This window comes from Dermacentor silvarum, chromosome 9, assembly GCF_013339745.2.
Source record: "Dermacentor silvarum isolate Dsil-2018 chromosome 9, BIME_Dsil_1.4, whole genome shotgun sequence".
Taxonomy (NCBI): domain Eukaryota; kingdom Metazoa; phylum Arthropoda; class Arachnida; order Ixodida; family Ixodidae; genus Dermacentor; species Dermacentor silvarum.
The window spans coordinates 74,900,010-74,918,370 of NC_051162.1; the positions used below are offsets into that span (position 1 = coordinate 74,900,010).

Consider the following 18,361-nt stretch of genomic DNA (forward strand, 5'->3'; position numbering starts at 1 on the left):
CACCGAATCAACACTGGATACTCTTTGCCCATTCACCGTCGATGTTATCGTGTGTCCGCATCAGAGCGCGAAGTGATTCAAAAAGAAGTGGCTAAAATGCTTGCGAAGGTCATCATGGAACCATAATCTAGTCCTTGGGCCTCCCCCGTTTGTATTACTAAAGAAGAAAGACGGCTCCTGGCGTTTCTGCATTGATTAGCGGCACCTCAACAAAATCACCAAGGAGGTGTACCCTCTTCCACGTATTGATGACGCCCTTGACTGCCTCCATGGTGCCACCTTCTTTTCATCCCTGGACCTTCGATCTGGCTACTGGCTAATCGCCGTAGACGACCTGGATCGCGAGAAGACCGCATTCGTGACCCCTGACGGCCTTTACCAATTCAAGGTCAAGCCTTTCGGTCTCTACAACGCACCAGTCACCTTTGCGAGAATTATGGACACACGGCTTCAAGAATTTGAATGGTCCACGTGTTTATGTTACCTGGACGACATAAATTTCTCCTTCACTTTCGCAACACACCTTGAGCGGCTTTCGACCATTCTAGCAATATTTAGCTGACCTCCAGCTAAATTCCTCGAAGTGCCACTTCGCTCTTCGTGTGCTGGGCCACCTCGCTCACGCTTCTGGTCTCCGACCAGACCCAGCGAAGGTACGCGCTGTCACGAACTTCCCCGTTCCACGGTATGTCCGTGACGTTCGTAGCCTCGTGGGGATGTGTTCATACTTTCGCCGTTTCGTGAAATACTTTGCTGCGCTCGCACGTCCACTCACTCACCTTCTCAAGCAAGACGACCCGTTTTGTTGGGGTCCTCTACAAGCTGAAGCCTTCTCTGAGCTCATCGCCGCCCTAACGACTCTACCTATTCTTGCCCAGTTGGACCCAGCTGCTCCCGCAGAAGTGCGCCCAGACGCTAGTGGTCACGGAATCGGTCCCGTTTTAGCCCAAAACCAACGAGGCATTCATCGTGTAATATCGTACTCAAGTCGTCTCCTTTCGAACTATGAACGCAATTACTCGATTACGGAATGGTAATGTCTTGCCCTTGTCTCGACGGTTTCGAAATTCCGTCCTTACTTGTATGGCCACCCTTTCCGTGTTGTCACTGATCATCACACTCTCTGTTGGCTTTCTTCACTGAGGGACCCTACTGGACGACTTGGCCGTTCGGCGCTGCGCCTTCAGGATTACTCTTACTCAGTAACCTACAAGTCTGGCCGCCTCCATCTGGACCCGAACTACTTGTCCCACTACCCTGTTGACCAACGAGACTGATAGGAAATCGAACCTGTTATATCTATGTCTCGGTTTCTCCAGAATGGTGACGAACAACGTCGTGATGCTTCTTTCTGATCGCTCATTGACCGGGTGGAATCCGCACCTAACGACGCCTCACTGCGCATGTTCGTCCTCGTGAATGGCACACTTTACCGTCTTAACGTCCAGTTTGATGGCCTTGAGCTGCTTCTCGTTGTGCCTAAACATCTTCGTTCAATGGTCCTGCATGAGCTTCACGACGAACCAAGTGTTGGTCCCCTTGGCGTATCCCGCATGTACGATCGTGTCCGGCGCCGCTTTTTTTGGCGTGGTCTCGTCCGGTCTGTTCGACGTTACGTGACCTGCTGCGATAAATGCCAACGCCGGAAACGTCCTGCCGCACCCCCTGCTGGACTGCTTCAACCACTCTCCCCCCCCCATCCCTACCCAACCATCTTTCCAACACGGTTTAGATCTTCTCGTTCCTTCTCCTGAATGAAGATCCGGCAACAAGTGGGTTACCGTTGCTATCGATTATGCGACCAGATATGCAATCACTCTGCCCACCAGCACTGCTACTGACGTTGCCGATTTTTTGCTCCACAATCTTATTCTTTAACATGGTGCCCCTAGCCAATTGATCACAAATCGAGGCCGTGCATTTTCATGACGAGTAATCGACGATCTTCTACGCTCCTCCTCAACGCAGCACAAGTTGACCACTGCCTACCATCCCCAAACAAATGTCCTCACCGAGCGCCTAAATCGCACCCTCACGGTCATGCTCTCAATGTATGTTTCATCTGACCACCGTGATCGGGACCTGGCGCTACCTTACGTGACCTTCTCCTACAATTCATCGCATCATGACACCGCTGGTTATTCACCCTTTCACGTATATGATCTCTGACCATGAACCGACCTTACCAATGGACACCCTACTTCCAACTGCTGCCACGCCATCTAGCGAATATGCACGTGATGCTATCGCTCGTGCGGATCACGCGCGTCAGATCGCCCGCTCTAGGCTGTCGGCCTCGCAAGGGAACTAGAAGCGCCTCTATGACAGCCGGCATCACGACCTTCGCTTCTCACCCGGTTGCTTAGTTCTCCTGTGGTGTCCATTCCGCCGTGTTGGCTTGTCCGAGAAGTTGTCATCTCGATACACGGGTCCTTACCTAATCGTCCGCCAGGTCACGGACGTCGCCTACGAGTCTGTTCCCATCTCTCCGACTTTGCCACCTGCAATCAGCTCCCAGTGACATAGTGTACGTCAGTAGGCAGAAAGCATACCACCCTCCTTCTAAGAACAATGTTTGAAGTGCGCCGAGGCAGTGCTTCCATCGCCGGGGGTAATGCTACGAGAGAGACATTCTGCCAGGGGCAGACGACAAAGAAGACGGTTATGTCAGGCGCTGGTGGCTGTCCACCATCTTGGCTACTGTGTCTCTCACGTAGTGTAAATATAGGGTAAATAGTCCCATGTTGTGGTCCTTTTACGCAGAATATGAACGACTTCGTCAGCGCTACTGCTGGCGAAACAAATTCGTTTGCTTATGTAAGGACGGCCAACGTCAGAAATCTGCGTCTTGCCGTTCAGCTGGAGCTTTGAAGCCCCTTCCCTGTCCCGCCCGACCATTTGATCGAGTGGGAATTGATCTCTAAGGTCAGCTGCCTATGACACCCGCCCGTAACCGCTCGATATTCGTCGCCTTCGGCCATCTTACGCGATATCCTGAAACTGCGGCACTACCTGCCGCCACCGCACGCGACGTCGCGTCCTTCCTGCTCCGCTGTTTCATCCTGCGTCACGGGCCACCTCGTGAACTTCTCAGCTAAAGAGGGCACGTCTATTTTGTCTGACGTTGTCGAAGCTCTTCTGGCTCAGTGCCACGTTATTCATAGGACAACCATCGCCTACCACCCTCCGACCAATGGGCTCACCGAACGTTTCGACCGGACCCTGGGTGACATGCTGGCCATGTACGTCGTATCGGACCACACTGATTAGGACCTTATCCTACCATTTTTTTACATTCGCCTACAAGACTGCAACCCAGAATACCACTGACTTTTCTGCCTACTTTTTGCTCTATGGCCGTCCCCCAATCCCACACCGTGGACACCCTTCTACCCTACCAGCCCGATGCTTCTGAGTGCGTGCCCGTTTCGACTGCAGCGCGTCATGCCGAGGAGTGTCGCAAGTTAGCGCGCCACTTCATCACCGCTGAGCAACAGCACCAGAAATAGCTCCATGACGCTCATTGTGTACAACCTGTCTTATCTCCGACGACCTTGTCTGGCTGTCAGTACCTTCGAATGCTCCTGGCCTCTCTACAAAACTTCTTCCCGCTTCGATGGACTCTATCGTATTGTCCAGCGCACGTCTACGGTGAATTACCTCGTCAAACCACTGACACCCCCCTCTGACCTCGTCGTCGTGGACGTGACATTGTTCATGTCGATCGCCTTAGCATTACCGTGAGTCGCTCGTGGTCACTACTGCTTGAGTCGCCAGGATGGCTGCTTTTTCTCCCAGGGGTGATTGTGATGAAGAAGTAATATACCATGCTCTGAAGATGATGCACACCACCAACAGCAGCAGCATCGTGATCGGTCCACGACGACGCCGAAGTAACGGTTGAGAGCGCTGCCCGACGTAACTGTTTTAGCCGCCCGTACCGCTCCCGTATATCCGAAGGATCTAGATCTACGTCTGTTACAATAAACGTCATTTCACTTTCACCAATGTACATCACAGCTAAGCGCTGTCTTGTAAGTCTTTGTGCAATACTTAGTGCTGCAGAACACGTACAACAGTGAAGGAGATTGAAGAGAACACAGACACTTTCATGAAGGTTGGTGATGGCTATAACACAATAAAGTTGGTAAACCACTTCTTGAAATAACTAAGGGACGCAAAGAACAAATTCAAATATAGACTTACATAATGTGTTATACTTACATACTTGATTCAATAGCCGACCCGCAACCATCCAGTAAATAACCCCAAACAAGCGGGCGGTAACCGTCATTTCAAACAAAGACCTGAGGACATCAATGAAATGTAGGGGATATTTACAGGGACAAGGGAAAAATATTACTCAGAAGAATTAGTATTCCAAAATACTTTTTAGTATAAAATTGCGGCCGGTTTACTACACAGCTGAGTATGAGACACGGTCTGAAATGAACGATGCATCGGTGTAGAAACACCTAAATGCACGTGTATTATGAGGCGCGAGGAGATGGCTCGCATTTCTTACATATGTTTTATGCCACAATCGCATAGTTACCCAGGCAAGGACTGTTTTCCTCAATTTCTACTTATGAGTAGGGCTGAAGCAAAAAATGAAACGCAATATCTTAAATGTCTTAAACGCATGAAACTTCCATTATGGCAGTGCAACCGTAGTTCCATTTTAATTAAAAAAGTTTATATGCCGTTCTACACCACAATGACTTCAATATGCACAACAAACCCAACATGGCTTTAAAGCAATATGCCTACGATATTTTCAAGCTTAACATCACTTGCTCTTTATATGTCTATGTGAAAAACTAAAAGACGGAGCACTTGAGATGTTGAACGAGACGTCAGGAAACAACTTAGCCACTCACGGGAATACATATCAGTGGGCTCCCGATGTTCTCCACGCTCTGACTTAACACTTATGCGCCTGCTTCAACAAACGACACACGAGGAGTGTCGCGTTCACAAGCACCGCAGCTGTGCATACGCTACAGAAGCTGTGCTACGGACTGAAATCTGCGAAACGCATAAATGAAAGCAACGTTTACTGACCGTATCTATGTTGACTTGGTTTCCAAGAAAATTTAGTGCATAAACTAAACTAGGTTGTTGAAGATCCTGTTTAGCCGGTTCACGTGCTAACAAGACAGTGCCAAAAAGAGGCAGCACCAGCAACAGTATAACCTATAAAATATCACACATGCAGAGAAACTTGCTAATTAATTTTCCAAGTGCAGGTGTTCGCCCTGCATTTTCAAGTGAAGCGATCCATCAATATAGGAAACAAAACTCATCGTAAAATGCTAGATGCATCCAATTGTATAATGGGTATTAAGTTTATATTACCTCTCTAACGCTACTAAGGGTTTGTGAAACGAATCACTCGCTTTTATACGCCATTGGTACCCCGATATAATGCAGCAACACTTTTCTTGAAACGTGCAAGCGAAACATAAAACTACAACAAAAATATAGACTTGCATAGTGTACGTATATTACCTACGTCCACAATATAATGGTAGAACCCCAATCATCCGCTAAACCACAACCACAGACGAGTGGGAGACACTCATCATGTACAGCAACTTAGGCACTGCACTGCAATTTAGGCGATGCTTACAGCAACTGATCGAAAATACTACTCAGAAAAATTGGGCTCGAAAATGATGTCTCTTTGGCATAAAACTGTTACCACGTTTACAACACAGCTGTGTGTGCCACATGCTCTGTAATGAACAACGCATTCCTGTAAAAACATGTAAATGTACATTTGTTTTGGGACGCGTGGAGATGACTCGCCAATGCATAATTTCTTCATAACTAACTTATTCGCCGATTGCATCGTTACGTACGCGAAACTCGTTTTCTAAGGTTTACATCCTAATTTAAGGGCTAATGTTAAAAAGAAAAGGCATGTCTTTCTTGAAGTACAACACGAACGGTGCAACACCTTGTATGTCTGTCGAACCATTGTTGCACTCAATATGCTGTTTCTTGTCCCAATTACTTCGATAACTAAGCAGAAATAACTCTACGTGGAAAAGGAATATACGTGCAATCATCTCAAGAATAACATCACTTACTGCTTAAGGAAGTATTTCGAAAACTAAAAGACGCAGTGCGTGACAGTTAGAACCAGTAGTCAAGAATATACTGTGTCCCACACGGCAGGACTTCCCACTGCGCTGCCGATGTTTGCCATGTGTCGCCGACATAATAATTTGCCAATTAGCGTGTCGCCTTCATGGGCACTGCAGCGTGCGTGGGAAAATGATGCCGCGCTAATGTCGCAAAGCTGTGAAAATGTTTAAGGAAAATTTTGCCGGAAACATGTAAATCCACTTGTGATTCACAGAAAATTATATGCAATGAGTCAACTAGGAGCTTGCGATCACTCACATGCTAACAAGACACATCGCCAAGAGGCAGCACCAGCATCGGAACAACGCATGAAACGTACATCGAGATAATTGACCAATTAATTCGACATATGCAAGTCCGCTCACTGAATGTTAAAAAGGAAACGAACTTGTAATATAAAAGCAAACCTCGTGGTGAAATGTCATGTTCATATAAGTGTGAAATCTGTGACTGTATCTGCGTAATACAACTAAAACGCTACTAAGGGTCTGTGAAACGAATAACTCACTTTTAAACATCGATGATGGGAATGGAAAAATATAGAATATTTGATGAATCTCAGAAAAACTGTCGAAAACCAGTATACTTTTCCTGGTTATACACAAGTTTCCATTCGCATAATGAACGTGTTCAATTTGTCACATTTGGACAGTGTATCCTAGAATGAGTTAAATGTTAAAACATATAACACCAGCCTAAGAAGCACAACCAAATTTCGAACCGTCTATCGTTTGAAGGATACTTGTGTGCTGGTAGCATCTATTGCTGCTTTTCATGAAGAAGCAACAAGAGACATTTCTTTTGGCATTCCAATTTACCAGCTGCAGGCATATTTACAGATGACACCTTCACATCGACAGAGAGAACATTCGGACGCTAGTTTTTTCATAATGTATATTTATATCAATTCATGAAATCTTGAGAAAAAAAAACTAAATCTAGTGCTTATCACATCGTAATGGGCTAGAGAGACCGCATTAACTCATAGATCTTACTTGGTTCATGTACAAAGAGGTGCATCTTACCCAGCTCCTGAACCATCCAGATATGCGTTTTGCTTGGATATGAGTGATAGGACACAATACGCAGGAGACGACTTACGTGAAATGATCCACTATCTAAAAAGGAAGCACGCAGACCTCGTCGAGCCCATGCACGTTTTTTTTTTGTGGACCCAGCACAAGTTTCTGAAGGCGAAACCGTCAAGTGTCTATATATTGGCGGTTATCTTGGCGAAACAGCTCCGTGGCGAAAAAGTGGCCGACGCCGCAAAGGGTAAAATCACGTCAACAAATGCTCGGATTGGCGTCACATTTCTCAGAGAGGTTCCGGTAAACAAAGTAAAGAATTCGCTGTGAAAATAGAATTTGGTACATTTCGGTCTGAGTGGGAATCGAACCCAGGCCTCCGGGGTGGGAAACGAGAGCGCCTCCCTGAAGACACGTCTGTTCCACGCTTCTGGCCACTAATTTATGCCTTAGGGGAATGGATAACGCATCCAGCGCCCTCAACTAAAGCCACCGGAAGTAAGCGCCCTCGTTCCCAAAAGTCAGCGATTTGATACTTTCAAGCGACACTTCGTCTGCATGGCTGTTCGGCATTTTCTTCTTCCTCTAAGATACCTACCTATTTTACCGTAAACTACCCAAGATGGCCGGATAGGTCTTTCGGGTAGACGTCAAGAATCGGTCATTGCCGTGGCCACAGCGTCGCTAACATGAACGGCGCGCACTGGAAACACTGGCGATAGAGAAAACGCTTTATCTAAGCGAAAATATTGCATGTGGGTTCAGATTATCATTAACGCCCTTCCCAACATGAACCGACAACAACACCCCCTAAAACGTGGTACACCACGAAGACAAATTGTTACGACCGCAATATTATCCGACCAAGCGCACTAGTAAGTGAAGCATGCGCCCTATTTCTGCGACAAGCCGCTGCGCGACACCGCATTTCCGATGGCTTCACCAGCACTCGACTCGGCGAGCGGCGAAGCGGCATCCAGCAAAACATAGTACCGATCAGTGGTTCCTAGCTTACATAGGATGTGTCTAGTGCGTGCCTCATTGCAAACGTCCCGTGAGTGAGTGAGTGGGTGAGTGAGTGATTGAGTGAGCGATTGAGTGAGTATAACTTTATTAGGGTCCAATGCAGACGCGGAGGTTGCCCCGTGCCACCTAGCACGTGACAGAGACGCGCTCGTACCATTGCTCGCATGTTGCTCTTCTGCCACCGCTGGCTCCGTCGCCGGTCTTCGTGCTAGCGTTCCCATTTTCCCCTCCCCCTGCGAAGGCGCTTACGGCACTGGCCGACTAGCAGTGGGTGTGGCGACTTTGGTGAGTTGTGTCGGGTGCTCCGACGGAAACTTGCCACAATTCTTTATAAACGTCTCTTAGTCATGACAAAAAGAGTGCCAAGTGTGCATTCAGGCTTTCTCCTTAATGTTTAACAACGTGCATGACTTGCTTATTTTTAAAAATAATTGCCTTTATTTCAACATTATGAAGCCCCAAAGGAGCTGTCTAAGTGTGTGGAATACGCAATACAAAGGGGCCAAGGAATAAAATTACAACAAAAAGACTGCAATAAACTAAACAAGAACCAATTCAAGATCATCACCATTGTCATCATCAGCCTATATTTATGTCCACTGCAGGAGGATCTCCAATTACCCCTGCCTTGCGCTAGCTGATTCCAACTTGCGCCTGCAGAATACCCAACCCCTCCCCATCCCAGTGGGAAGCCGCTCTTTCCAGCACAGCCTTCGACGACCAGCGATGCCTGAGCGACCGGGCCAGCCGGATAGCAGCAGCAAATGGGGCCCTGGACTGAGGGCTCCACACTCTGGGACTCCGTTTTAAAACATCAAATAAAGTTTTCTACTACTACTACTACTACAACTTGCGCCTGCAAATTTCCTTACTCCACCACCCTAGCTAGTTGTCTGCCGTTATCGACTGCGCTTCCCTACACTCTTAGCACGGTAACGTTTATGTTAACCTATAATTGCGAGTAACTTATAACATAAAGGTTACTCGGTGACTAAAAAAAATTGATCTTTGTGTTTTCGTGAATTTCCGTCGCGGCTAGAGGTTACATGTGCCGAAGCGTATATTTTAAAGGTTACTGCAACGCCAAATGCCTTGTAACCTTTAGATTGTAACCTCTAAACGAGTTGGCGTTCGTGGCTTAGGGGACCTACTGTATGGATTGGAAGTTTACTTATTGTTGTGTCGTATTGCGATCCTGATGTGGTGTTTTTAGCCGGGACTAACCTATACGATATGTTGTGCGGCCGAAGGAATGAGGCAGGTTGGACTAAATTAATATTTTATAGACACCACTGGGGATGTTTGGTTTCGCAATGTAAAAAAGAAATTTAAGTCTTGCACGAGGGTATGCTCAAGAGAGACAGCAGCCATTCATTCCTCTCTGATCTCTACTGCATACGTGCCATTATAATCTAAAAGGAAGCCACAGAAACAGTGAACATACATCGGAGATTATTGTGGCAAACGATGTTGTGGCATGAATTATTACTACGGTTCAATGTGATGGAAAGCACCCCGCTACCGCTGCAGGCATTTTAGGCTGTGGTATAAAACATAGACTTGTGTACCTGCACAAAAACTAAAACCGGATGCATTATGGTGATTGAATGTATATTTGTACCCAATATTTTTTACATTATTTCCTTGTGTATCAACGCTCCCTATATTCGCGTTTGTTCTTGATTCTTCTGAAACGCGACAACCACTAACAGCGGGCGCACACTGAAGGTCGCACGTGGGCGCACGCTAGACTGCTGTAAAATCTAGACGACCGACAGAATCAAAGCGTAGAGCAGGTCGAATAACTAATCTGCAGGGCGAGAAAGATGCTTCGTAATCAGACTTACTTGTACACTGCAACTGAATGTTTGGCCACCGCGCTTTCTTTTTCTTCTTTTCTTTCTTTTTTTGTATTTTTGACACATTAGAGGGAGTCGCTCCTAAATTACAGCAAATATTGGGTTCATCAGAGAACGCCAGACTCGCACCAATTTTGCCCGCTCACTAACACGCCAGAAAGACGCCGTTTCATTCACATAACAGCGGGCGACAGCCGCTCCAGTAAGGTCTCGTAGAGAGATGAACGTGCGCTCACGGTGGGAGGCCACAATGGCGGCCGGCCAACTGAGCAGGGAGAAAACATACAAATACAAACGAGTAGCAACATCCTGAAACATTGTAATATTAGCCTCTTGATATATATGGTCCTTTAATACTTTGACGGAACTGTAGTTTGATTATTATCTTTAGTTGCGCTAGATGTGGGGCGTAATCAAACGCGCTTCAGCTTCAGCCAAACATGAGCGCTGTCATATCTCCTTCGCATTGCGCAGCTCTCGCGATGCATGCCGGGAAGAGTATCGCCGGTGGTGTCGTTTTGAAATGGTCGTGTCGCGCTTTGTTTCATCGCTTTACCCACGTTTTACGCTCTCCGATTTGGTGGCGTGCGCTTACCAAGCGTGTTGTGTGCCTCACTCTTGATGGCTGGTACAGTTACTAAAAAGACTCCCAAAGGCGCGCGCGCCGCTGAAAAGAAGCCATGACGCCGGGTGTGGAGCAGGGACATGTTTGGCGTGCTGCGTGGCCGCTGCGACGAGACGCATTGCCAATGTTCTTCGCTTACCAGAGAGTGGTGAGCATCGTTTGTGTTGTGACTGCTGTAATGAATGCCGAAGACAGCAATAAATGTGACCTGGGTAAGCAATGCTCCCTGTTCATTTATTTATTTGCTGGTATGTGTTTGTCGTAAATTTCACCGTCAATTCATGCTCATGCTCGCACTGTTCAGTTTTATTTAAGTGAACTACTTGCTCGCTCCATAAACACTGTTGTTTTAATATTTTTATCACTATCAGTCACCGTGTTGGTTATTCTTAAATCTCAAGTTTATGTCGCACTTTTGTGCGAACGCACAACATTGACTTCGTGCACGGAACTGGTGTTTTGTGGTGATATTCAGTTTGTAATCACTTGATATTGCGTTTTGACGTAAACTGTCACATTATTGCGGTGTTGTCTTTTGTACTTGTACTGGAGGGGAGTACGAACTGACTTGAGAATTCATTTTTGTTCAGTTTTTTCATCTTTAATTTTTATTGTTACCGACATTTCCTATACAGCGGGGTATATTCACCTTAGGCGTCTTTAATTATTTGTTCAGTGGTAGTTTTTCATGTGTTTGTGGTTTATTTATGTCTCTTTCATTACATGTTTATAGCTGTTGTTTGCAGGGCGACACTAACAAGTAACTATGAGATTGTAAGATTACTTTTCTGTCGTTGTAGGCTCCACTACACAGCAAGGAGATTGGAGAATTAGCAACTGTCATAATAGCACCAAAGAGACATTATTGTGCTCGCAACAGGGATGAGATCGTCCTCCTCGTGGAAGTCTAAAACTTATATGTATTTGTATTTGAACATATTGTGCACGAACCTTCAACATTTGTTTTTTGCCCCGTTCCTCGTGATGCTGTAGAAATTGGTGCTGCCAGGCAGCGCTGTACTCAGAGGTTTTTCCATTATTGCTTCATGGCCGTGAAGGAAAAAACAGACCAAGGCAAAATGTAATTTTGTTTGTGAAGGGAAAGCTTTGAGTTACACTGTTTTGTATATGCAAATAAAGTAATAATGACATTTTCACTAAATGTTTCGTGTCAGCTTTCCTTCTCACAGCTGGTACTCACATCATTTCCGAAATGTGGGTGCTGCCGTCTCATACCTCTATAATTTTTTTTCGGTACAAGAAATGTTGCACGCAGAAATGCGTATTCATTCTGAAATGTGCCGCCTTTTCAGATGTGCTTTCCACTTGTGCAAAATATGATTATTAGAAATCTCACTATCATGGGATGACATGATACTTTTTGCAAAAAACTTTCAACATGGCCCGTAGCAAAGAAATATGTTGTGGGATGAACCTGTATACGATGCATTCGGCTATGCAATAGCAACATACTGTGTATTTCATCAAATATTTTGTGTTTTGCACATTTAATCCAAAATTACCAAGTATGTGCCAGCTTATTTCGAAAGGTCTTGACGCATCGTACATTCTATGCTAATTCCTGGAAGCTGCCTTGTGTAAATGACCTGCGCTGTAAAATAGCAAGGTGGCAAAGGTTTACACCTTGTTAACCAGTCTGTCCTTGAATATTAAAAAGGAGAATTCGAAATGTTGATTTCTGCCGAACAAGTTTTAGTCATCGCAACAACATTTCAGCAATATTCATAAGTACGAATTGCGCCAATATACTCGAATAATCATCATTAGTACGAATATTGCCAATGTTTGACTGATTAGCATGTAAATAAACAATTGTGGTTAACGGCAGAGCTGGTCAATCAGCACTCCATATCCGGTTACTGGAAGCATTCTGCCACAGAATAGTCTCAAAAACACATAGTGCGAACATGCCATAAAATGCATTGCTCATCCAGTTGAGATGTTTACAGAATTTTGCAGCAAACATGCCATAAAATGCATTGATGTTCTAGCTCACATATTTACAGATTTTTGCTGCAGGTTGTGCAGAAAGAATAACTGAAACAGCAATGCACCTTAATGCAGATTCAATTTCTCTAAATTGGAGCCAGGCACAATTATGGCAAATTGGTATGCTTTCAGTACTGGCTGCCTTCAATATGCAATTACATGTCCCCAAAGAAATGAAGAAAGCTAATTATTAAAATTTTATCCCCAAATGTATTGACTATCACGCAAATGCTGTCTGTCGCCGCTATGAAGCTCTCACAACAATTAAATGTCATTTTGTCTTAAGACCTGAATATTTTTTTTAGTTTTGGACAATGAGTCATGTCCAAGAAATTAGGGCATAACCTGTATGCCCATTTTTAGGAACCTTTTTTTGTACTCTTTCGTATAGACATCCAATCTTGCACGTTTTCACCCGCTCGTCCTTCTGCGCTTGCACATGAATTTTATACATTGCTCTTTCGGCCACCCATTGAACTTCTCTGCAGGTCACTAGTGTAACTCACTGAGCAGCGTTTTCGGAAAAATTGTATTTTGGAAGATCAGCCGAAGTTCAACAACTTTCCGTTAGCTACGTCGAAAGGATACCTTTTTCCGATTACATAAGCTTTTATGACACTTAGTCGTAATTTCCCTGCATAGTTATAGCAGTGCTTTAACCTTGACCAAAGCGCTAATATAGCGCAGCAGAGAAGTTATGACTAAGTGCCTTAAATGCTTATATTTTCAGAAGCGAGTATCCTCCTGACGTTGGAAGCCGAAAGTTGTAGAAATTCGGCCGATCATTTGAAGTAGAATTTTTATGAAGTTCTGCTCAGTGAGTTACGCTAGTGCATTGCGGTGAAGTTTGGTGGTTGGCCGAAGAATCAATGTCCTAAATTCATGGACATGCGCAGAAGGACGCACGTGTGAAGCCTTGCAAGACTGTATGTCTACACGAAGGTTACATACATAAAGGCTAGCTACGTGTACCTATACTAAAAGTTACTATATAGTAACCTTTAGTATAGCTACACACAGTCTTTTGTTTTATAGGTGCACAAAATTGTGAGAATATGCCCCTTTATTAAACGTTACTTAAGTAGAGGTTACAATTTTATTTCCAACTTATAGGTTACAAATTTGTGAGAGTATGCCCTTTATTAAAGGTTACTTTAATAAAGGTTACTATGTAAGTTTTCTTTATAGGTGCACAAATTTGTGAGAATATACCCCTTCAGTAAACGTTACCGTGCTAAGAGTGTACTCTTGGTATACGTTCTGTAACTCTAATGGTGCACCGGTTATCCATCCAACCACCCATTTACCTGGCCTGCCCAGTTCCCTTTTTAAATACGAAGCATATTTTGGCGAACATTTGCCACTTTGACATTATCTATCTATCTAGCCGCCTACGTTTTTGTGCTCTCGTGGTCGTTTCGTTAACTTGGTATGTACCAAAATTGGCATGGTAGGACAAGAGGGTATGACGAACAGAAGTGATAGATTATGACATGAATATCTGAAATGCGCGTCATGTAGGTCATGAAACAGCCGCCTACGTCTTGGTTTTATGGTCGTTTCGTGAACTTGGTATGTACCAAAATTGGCATAGTATGACAAGAGTGTATGACGAACATAAATAATAGGTCTTGACATAAATGTCATGCCATGCGTGTCATGTAGGTCATGGCAATGACTCAGCAAAAAGGTATAACACTCGAAAGCGCCTGAAATATGTTTTGACGTGGGTGCTAAGTGAAGAAAACAGTAAAGGATGATGGTAGAAATTATAGTTACGAGACCAGGCATGATACCTCACCAAAGTGATAATGACTCAGCGAAAAAGCATTAACACTCAAAAACCTCTGCAATAGGTTCGGACGTGGACACTAAGTGATGTAAACACTACAGGGTGATTGTAGAAGTCACTAGTGATGAGCATTCTCAGCAAAAATGATGACTCAGCGAAAAAGGACTTACACTCAAAAACCACAGTAATAGGTACAGGCGTGGGCACTACGTGAAGGAAGCAAGAAAATGTGGTGGTATAATTCATAGTCATGTCCCTGAATCAGCAAAAATGACAATGACTCCTCAAAAAAAGATTAACGCTCAAAAACTAATCGAATGGCTTCGGATGCGATACTAAGTGAAGTAAAGGGCTAAAGTTTGATGGTAGAAGGCATAGTCATGAGCCAGACTAAGGCTTTCGCCTTAAGTTCTCTTAGGCATAGCTAAAGGAACTCCTGAGGACTCATGACATGAATGTCACGACATGCGTGTCATGTAGGTCATGAAACACCCGCCTACATCTTGGTGCTCTCATGATCGTTTTGTTAACTTCGTAGGGTCCTCGCACACTGCTTCGCATAACATCGATACCCACTGGGCGTGGTATATGCCAGCTTTTTTCTATTAACATTAGAATATTGGCAATCCCCGTTACCTCTCTGATCCACATTGCTGTCTTCCTGTATCTTAAGGTTAGGCCTCACACTTTTCGTTCCATCACTCTTACGTGGTCCTTATCTTGTTCTCCAGATTCTTTGTTAACCTGCAAGTTTCTGCCCGATATGTTAGCACCAGTAGAATGCAATAATTGTACACTTTTCTTTTAAAACGACAGTGGTAAGCTTCCACTCAGGATTTGACAATGCCTGACGTATGCACTCCAAACCCAATTTTATTCTTCTGTAAATTTCTTTCTCATGATCAGGGTCTCCTGTGAGTAATCCAGCAACATAAACGTACTGCTTTACAGACTCTAGAGGCTGAATGGCGATCCTGAATTCTGGTTCCCTTGTCCAGCTTTTGAACATTATTTTTATATTCAGCATATTCATTTTCAACCTCACTTTTACGTTTTCTTGGTTAAGATCCTCAATCATTTGTTGTAATTCGTCCCGATTGTTGCTGAATTGGAAAATGTCATCTGCAAACCGAAGGTTGCTGAGATATTCGCCGTTGAACCTCACTCCTGAACCTTTCCAGTCTAAGAGCTTGAATGCTTTTTCTAGGCAGACAGTGAATAGCATTGGAGAAATTGTCCATCCTTGCCTGACGCCTTTCTTGATAGGTAAGTTTCTACTCTTCCTGTAGAGAACCAAGGTTGCTGTGGAATCTTCGTAGATATTCGCCACGATGTTCACGTATGCGTCCTGTATTTCTTGATTTCACAATGTGTCCATTACTTCTGGTATGTTTACTGAATCAAATTCCTTTTCATGATCTTTGAAAGCCGTATTAACAGTTTTATTGTACTCCGTAGATTGCTCGATTGCCTGATCGATGACATTGATATGATATATCCCTTCCTGAAGCCAGCCTGTTCTTTTGGTTGACTGAAGTCAAGTGGTGCTCTGATTCTAATGTAAATGATCTTGGTGAATATTTTATACACTACTGAAAGCAAGATAATAGACCTATAATTCTTCAATTCTTTAACGCCTCCCTTTATATGGATTGTTATAAGGTTGGCGTTTGTTCAGCTTGATGGTACACACGAATTGGTGAGGCATTACGTATAAAGGGCCGTATACTTTTGACGCATGATATCTCCTCGATCTTTGAATAAATCGACTGTTATTCTATCTTTTCCAGGAGCTTTTCTCCTGCTAATGTCTTGCAAGACCCTTCTTACTTTATAGCTTGTTATAGAAGGAGCCTCTGTAACCTCCTCATCACTACTTCGAATGAAAGTTGCTTGGCTTTTCCGGGAACTGTACAGGTCAGTATAAAATTTTTCCGTCACGTTTATTATAATGTCATCGCAATTGCTGATGATATTGCTCTGCTTATATTTCAATGCATACACCTTGCCTTGTCCTATATCATGTTTTCTTCTCACTGATTTTCTGCTGCGCCCATATCCTACTGCTTCCTCAGTCTTTTCCACGTTATAATTTCGATTATTTCTTACTTTCTCCTTGTTTATCAGTTTTGACATGCATAGTAAGTCGCAATTAATGTGCAGCATCACGCTCGCGGACAATTTCCGATCACTACATCTTGCCTAACTATAATATTACTTCAAAACGTTTTCATTCTGGAGCTTGATGCCTGCTTACACTGTAACATCCTATTATTCGGCCGTTCTTTTATTGTGATAGCAAATATATGTGCACTCCAAGCGAATTTTTGCCGCCGTCGTCGCCGTGAGGTTCTGTATAAAGTCCAACGGCGATAAAATTGTCGCCGCGCGCCGTAAGCTCTGTGCATGGGTGAAATCTTGCGAAGGTATGCCGGCAACCGCAGACTAATCGCGCGCACGCGAGAGACCAAGGCGGCCGGAAACGCGCGGTCTTCATTCGCGCACGAGGCATGGGAGGAGGAGACGGAGACGGGAAGGGGAGAGGCGTGCGCGTTCTGCTGCAACGGCTGCTGCTCATGGAGCTGCTGCGCGGCCACCGTATTTTGAAAGCAATCGGCGATGGGGGCAAAGTGGATGCGCTGAGTGCCGGCAGCTTTGTATGCGCTGTGATTTCGACGTTTAGTCTGCGTTGAAGCGGGAGCCCGCGCGAAGGTCCATTTGCTCGCTGCCGTTGACGCGCTTTCTCACTCCAGCGTTTGGCGAATTTCCACGGTCATAGAGCGTGATGTGTGCGCTCTATGGCGTTTACCTGTGCGCGCGTGACACTGTGCTTGATTATTTTTGGTTAGTGAGCGAATATTTACAAGTTTGTACGGCCGATAAAACTAGCCTTCCTAATTCGTATAGCTGGCTACGAATTTGTTATCGCTATCGGCGCTTCACCTTCCGGGCGAAACTGCAACTTTTTTTTTTCAATTGCTTAATGAAACCGGTCACTCTTCAGTGTTTTAGCCTCAGAATCAGCTTTTTCTTTCTTTTGAATTGGCTTACTCCTCAAGTACTTTGGTTTTTCGTTTGGAAACCGCTATTCATTAATTTTCAATTGGCCTTAATGCCTAAAAAACGTGATCATGGCACGGCCATACCCTCATTTTCCCCCCTTTATTTTTTACCTTGGGAGCCGGGGAAGTGAGACCGGCCATGTGCACGTGACTCGTGACGACGTCAGGTTGCGCGTTGAAACGTCTGGTCGATGTGCCCGTCGGAGCCAGACGTGACCCAAAGAGTGACGCCGTCCGCGTTCAAGGTGTGTTTGAGATCGGTGATACGTTCGAGCTTGTCGGGAAGGGAGCGAAGGGCGAGATTGAAATGGAAAGGCGACGATACGGCGCCCTGAGGGGTGCCACGAAATCCAAGCGCATACGTTGGCGACGAAACACCGCCTAGGATGATTTCGGCCATGCGGGTGGAGAGGAAGGAGTGAATGTAGTGGTAGGTGCGAGAGCCGGGGTTGATGGCTGCGAGTTCGTTAAAGATTGGCGAATGGGAGTCGTGGTCGAGCGCCTTTTGAAGGTGGAGTGAGAGTCTTAGTGGCCGACAATGTGGTTGGGTTGAGGATTTGGTGGTGGAGATGCAAGAGGACGTCTTGCGTGGAGAGGTGGGGGCGGAAACCGATCATGGTGTGGGGAAAGAAGTGGTGAGCGTCCGCGTACGTTTGCAAGCGAGCTAGTAAGATGTGTTCCATGAGCTTGCCGACACACGGAGTGAGTGATATGGGCCGCCGATTCTCGATTGTGAGTTTCTTGCCAGGCTTGGGGATCAAAGCAACGCGATCGTATTTTCACGACTGGGGAGGTTGCCTAATCGC

At 45.1% G+C, this 18,361-nt stretch overlaps 2 protein-coding genes across 2 annotated transcripts in view; both read right to left on the reverse strand.

Moving 5' to 3' along the window:
• The window catches only part of LOC125939842 (venom metalloproteinase antarease-like TpachMP_A), a 121,162-nt gene extending 116,859 nt beyond the window's left edge, over positions 1–4,303 (reverse strand). Inside the window, exon 1 of the mRNA XM_049655321.1 lies at positions 4,225–4,303. Within this exon, the coding sequence (XP_049511278.1) occupies positions 4,225–4,294 (70 nt within the window). The 5' untranslated portion in view covers positions 4,295–4,303. The remainder of the gene's footprint in view (positions 1–4,224) is intronic.
• Positions 1–5,175, reverse strand: part of LOC125940100 (venom metalloproteinase antarease-like TpachMP_A) — a 212,640-nt gene extending 207,465 nt beyond the window's left edge. The window contains exon 1 of the mRNA XM_049655773.1: positions 5,065–5,175. The gene's annotated coding sequence lies outside the window, so the exon portion shown is untranslated. The remainder of the gene's footprint in view (positions 1–5,064) is intronic.
• Between the last annotated feature and the right edge of the window lie 13,186 nt (positions 5,176–18,361).